General features: G+C 39.7%; 1 protein-coding gene across 1 annotated transcript in view; it reads left to right on the top strand.

Moving 5' to 3' along the window:
- Positions 1-3700: 3700 nt before the first annotated feature.
- LOC119803637 (olfactory receptor 6C2-like) overlaps positions 3701-5190 on the top strand; it is a gene marked incomplete at its 5' end in the record, with an annotated part of 2172 nt that continues 682 nt past the window's right edge. Inside the window, one exon of the mRNA XM_038315050.2 lies at positions 3701-3724. Coding sequence (XP_038170978.2) covers positions 3701-3724 — 24 coding nt within the window. The remainder of the gene's footprint in view (positions 3725-5190) is intronic.

The following is a 5190-nucleotide window of genomic DNA, read 5'->3' as shown; positions in this document are numbered from 1 at the left end:
AGACCACCAAGTCCAGTTGGAATGGGACTGATGGAACAGGGGACCAAACTGGACTCTCTGAATGTGGCTGACGGTGGAGGAGGACTGAGAAACCAAGGACAATGGCAATGAACATGAACTCTACAGCATGGATGGGCTCACTGTGAGCCTTGTCAGTTTGGTTGCTCACCTTCCTGGACTTAGGGGGAGCTGGGAGGACCTTGGACTTAACATAGTGAAAGGAACCCTGATGGCTCTTTGTCTTGGAGAGGGGTGGAGAGGGGGTATGGGTGGAAGGGAGGGGAGGGAAGGGGAAGGAGGAGGGAAGGAGATGGAAATCTTTAATAAAAAAAATGAGGAAAAAAAATTCCACATCACCCTAGTCAGAATGGTTATCATCAAGAAAACAAATGATAACAGATTCTGTCAAAGTCGTCAGGAAGGAAGAATCCTTATGTCACAGGTGAGAATGTAAGCTCATGCAGACACTGTGGAATCAACATGGGAACCAGCAAACAGCAAGGCAAAGAAGGCAAGTCTAGTTCATGTTACAGTTCAAGACACCACAGTCTGTCACAGCAGGGAAGGCATGCTAAGATACACAAAAATTAACAAAATAAGAAAAATTAACAAAGCTGATCATTTTAAACTAGAATAGTAAGTAAAACACTCAAACAAGGTCATAAGTGAAAGGTAAAGATGATATTATAAAAACTACAGAAATGTAAACTATTGGAAGAGCTTCTTGTAAATATTATACATCAGCTAGTTGGATGACCTAGAAGAAATGTATTAACCATCAAGACTGATTTGGGACAAAACTGAAAGTCTAGAAAACTGGTGAGTAGGAATATGGAGTCAGCAACAGACTCCTAAGAAATAAATGATAAATGTCTGAGGTTATGAAGTATTCGTTACCCCATATGATCCTTCAGCATGTTCTGAGATGGCATACTGTATCCTAAGTCTGTCTGACTGCATGTAAGTTAATATTGAAACTATAAAATAAGGGCCATTAAGATGTCTCAGCTTGTATGTCATCACAATGCTACATTCTGCTATCGAAAATGCTCCCGTTTTCCCTCTCTGCTTCCTTATCCTTTGTGTATATGAGGACAACTGATTTTTTGGAGTTGGTCTTGTATCCTGCCACGTTACTGAAGGAGTTTATCAGCTGTAGAAGTTCTTTGGTGGAGTTTTTGGGGTCACTTATGTACACTAGCATATCATCTGCAAATAACGAAAGTTTAACTTCTTCCTTTCCAATTCGAATCTCCTTGATCCCCTTATGTTGTCTTATTGCTATTGCTAGAACTTCAAGCACCATATTGAAGAGATAAGGAGAGAGTGGACAGCCTTGTCGTGTTCCTGAATTTAGTGGGATGGCCTTGAGTTTCTCTCCGTTTAATTTGATGTTAGCTGTCGGCTTGCTGTAAATAGCCTTTATTATATTTAGGAATGACCCCTGTATCCCTAATCTCTCCAAGACCTTTATCATAAAGGGGTGTTGAATTTTGTCAAATGCTTTTTCAGCATCTAATGAGATGATCATATGGTTTTTTTCCTTCAGTTTATTTATATGATGGATTACATTGATAGATTTTCATATGTTGAACCAGCCCTGCATCTCTGGGATGAAGCCTACTTGATCGTAGTGGATAATTTTTCTAATGTGTTCTTGGATTCCGTTTGCCAGTATTTTATTGAGAATTTTTGCATCAATGTTCATGAGTGAGATTGGCCTGTAATTCTCTTTCTTGGTTGAGTCTTTGTGTGGTTTAGGTATCAGGGTAACTGTAGCCTCATAAAAGGAATTTGGCAATGACTGTTCTGTTTCTATATTATGAAATACCTTAAGGAGAATAGGTATTAGGTCTTCTTGGAAGTTCTGGTAGAATTCTGCATTGAAACAATCTGGTCCTGGGTTTTTTTTTTTGGTAGGGAGGTTTTTTGATAACAGTTTCTAATTCTTCGTGACTAACAGGACTATTTAGATTGCTCACCTGGTCCTAGTTTAACTTTGGTATGTGATACTTATCTAAAAAAAAGTCCATTTCTTTTACATTTTCCAATTTTGTGGCATAAAGGCTTTTGTAGTAAGATCTAATGATTCTCTGAATTTCCTCTGTGTCTGTGTTTATGTCCCCCTTTTCATTTCTGATCTTATTAATTTGTGTGTTCTCTCTCTGCCTTTTGATTCGTTTGGCTAGAGGTTTGTCAATCTTGTTGATTTTCTCCAAGAACCAGCTTTTTGTTTCATTGATTCTTTGGATTGTTTTCTGTGTTTCTCTTTTGTTGATTTCTGCCCTCAGTTTGATAATTTCCAGTCTTCTACTCCTCCTGGGTGAGTCTGCTTCTTTCTTTTCTAGAGCTTTCAGGTGTGCTGTTAAGTCTCCAATGTGTGCTTTCTCCGTTTTTTTTTTAAGTGGGCACTTAGTGCTATGAACTTTCCTCTTAGCACTGCTTTCATTGTGTCCCATAGGTTTGGGTATGTTGTGTCTTTATTTTCATTAAATTCAAGGAAGACTTTAATTTCTTTCTTTATTTCTTCCTTGACCCAGGTGTGGTTCAGTAGTAGGCTTTCTAGGGGTAGCATTGTTGTTGAATTCTAATTTTAATCCATGGTGATCCGATAAGACACAGGTGGTTACTAATATTTTTTTGTAACTGTGGAAGTTTGCTTTGTTACCGAGTATGTGGTCAATTTTCGAAAAGGTTCATGAGCCGCAGAGAAGAAGGTATATTCTTTCCTATTTGGGTGGATGTTCTATAGATGTCTGTTAAGTCCATTTGGTTCATTACCTCTATTAAGTCTCTTAATTCTCTCTTAGGTTTCTGTCTGATTGACCTGTCCATTGGTGAAAGAGGAGTGTTGAAGTCTCCTACTATTAGTGTGTGGTTTGATGGCTGCCTTGAGTTCTAGTAATGTTTCTTTTACATAAGTGGGTGCTTTTTTATTAGGGGCATAGATATTCAGGATTGAGACTTCATTCTGATGGATTTTTCCTGTTATGAGTATAAAATGTCCCTTTCTATCTCCTCTGATTGATATTAGTTTGAAGTCAACTTTGTTAGAAATTAGTATGGCCACACCCGCTTGTTTCTTAGGTCCATTTGCTTGATAAACCTTTTCCCAATCCTTTACTCTGAGTAGATGTCTGTCTTTGTGGTTGACGTGTGTTTTTTGTAAACAGCAGAATGTTGGATCCTGTTTTTGTATCCAATCTCTTAGCCTATGCCTTTTTAGAGGTGAATTGAGTCTATTGATATTAAGTGATATTAATGACCAGTGGTTGTTAACTCCGGTCATCATTTTTGGGTTTTTTTTTTTTGGGGGGGGGTAGTAGAGATTGCATGTCTCCCTTCTTTGAGATGTGCTGGTGAAGGGTCGCTAGATGTCTGAGTTAATGTGGGCATTGTTGGACTCCTTGGTTTGTGATTTTCCTTCTATTACTTTCTGTAAGGCTGGATTTGTGGCTACGTATTGTTTAAATTTGGTTTTATACTGGAAAATTTTGTTTTCTCCATTTATAGTGAACAAAAGCTTGGCTGGGTATAGTAATCTGGGCTTGCATCCATGGTCTCTTAGTTTCTGCAGTACATCTATCCAGGACCTTCTGGCTCTCATGGTTTCCATAGAGAAGTCAGGTGTAAGTCTGATAGGTTCACCTTTATAAGTTACTTGACCTTTTTCCTTTGCAGCTCTTAATATTCTTTCTTTATTCTGTATGTTTTGTGTTTTGATTATTATATGGCAAGGGGATTTTTTTTTGATCCAGTCTATTCAGTGTTCTGTATGCTTCTTGAACCTTTATAGGAATATCTTTCTTTAGATTGGGAAAGTTTTCTTCTATAATTTTACTGAATATATTTTCTGGACCGTTGAGCTGGAATTCTCCTTCTTCTACCCCTATTATTCTTAGGTTTGGTCTTTTTATTATGTCCCAGCTTTTCTGAATGTTTTGTGATGAGAATTTGTTGGATTTGCTGATTTCTTTGATCAGTGCATTTATTTTCTCTATGGTATCTTCAGAATCTGAGATTCTTTCTTCTATCTCTTGTATTCTGTTGGTTATGTTTTTTACTGTAGTCTCTATTTGTTTACCTAGATTTTCCATATCCAGCTGGCCCTCGGTTTGTGTTTTCTTCCTTGCCTCCATTTCAGTTTTCAAGTCTTGAACTGTTCCCATTATCTGTTTGATTGTTTTCCTTGGTTTCCTAGGATATCGTTTACAGGTTTACTCAGTTCTTCAAACTTTTTGTTATTCTTCTCATTCATGTCTTTTTTTTCTCATTTTTTTATTCAAGATTTCCATCTCCTTCCCCTTCCTTCCCCTCCCTTCCACCCATACCCCCACTCCACCCCTCTCCAAAGACAAAGAGCCATCAGGGTTCCCTTCACTATGTTAAGTCCAAGGTCCTCCCAGCTCCCCCTAAGTCCAGGAAGGTGAGCAACCAAACTGACAAGGTTCACAGTGAGCCCATCCATGCTGTAGAGTTCATGTTCATTGCCATTGTCCTTGGTTTCTCAGTCCTCCTCCACCGTCAGCCACATTCAGAGAGTCCGGTTTGGTCCCCTGCTCCATCAGTCCCATTCCGACTGGACTTGGTGGTCTCCCGTTAGATCTGTTCCACCGTCTCAATGGGTAAAAGTACTCCTCGCGGTCCTGGCTTCCTTGCTCATGATCTCCCTCCTTTTGCTCCTCATCAGGACCTTGAGAGCCCAGTCTGGTGCTCCTATGTGGGGCTCTGTCATTTTCTCCATCCAATGCCAGGTGAAGGTTCTATGGTGATATTCAAGATATTCATGAGTATGTCTTTAAGGGAGATTTTCACCTCCTGTTTAAGGGCCTCTATCACTTTCAAAAAGTCAAGGTTTTCTACTTCTTCTTGTTTGAGGTTTTCAAATCCTCCTGTTGTAAGATTGCTGGGTTCTGGTGTTTTCATGATGTTTTTCAGATTGTTGGAGGAATTCTTACATTGGCGCCTGCCCATCTCTTCTTCCGAATGCTCCTCTATAGATCTTCTTTTACAGGATCAGGTGTCCTTGCTTGCCAAGGAGCTAACAGACAAAGGGCCTACCTTGCTGCAGGCAGGCTATTGAAACAAAGAAACTCCCGCCAGCTGGTTGCACTCCCTATCCGGTCCCAGTGCCTCCATCAGGCTGAGATGGAGATGTTATGAACCCGAAGAGAGGAGGAAGAAGGACGC

Source organism: Arvicola amphibius, chromosome 17 (assembly GCF_903992535.2).
Source record: "Arvicola amphibius chromosome 17, mArvAmp1.2, whole genome shotgun sequence".
NCBI classification, from domain to species: Eukaryota; Metazoa; Chordata; class Mammalia; order Rodentia; family Cricetidae; genus Arvicola; species Arvicola amphibius.
This window is presented reverse-complemented; position numbering and strand designations above follow the sequence as displayed.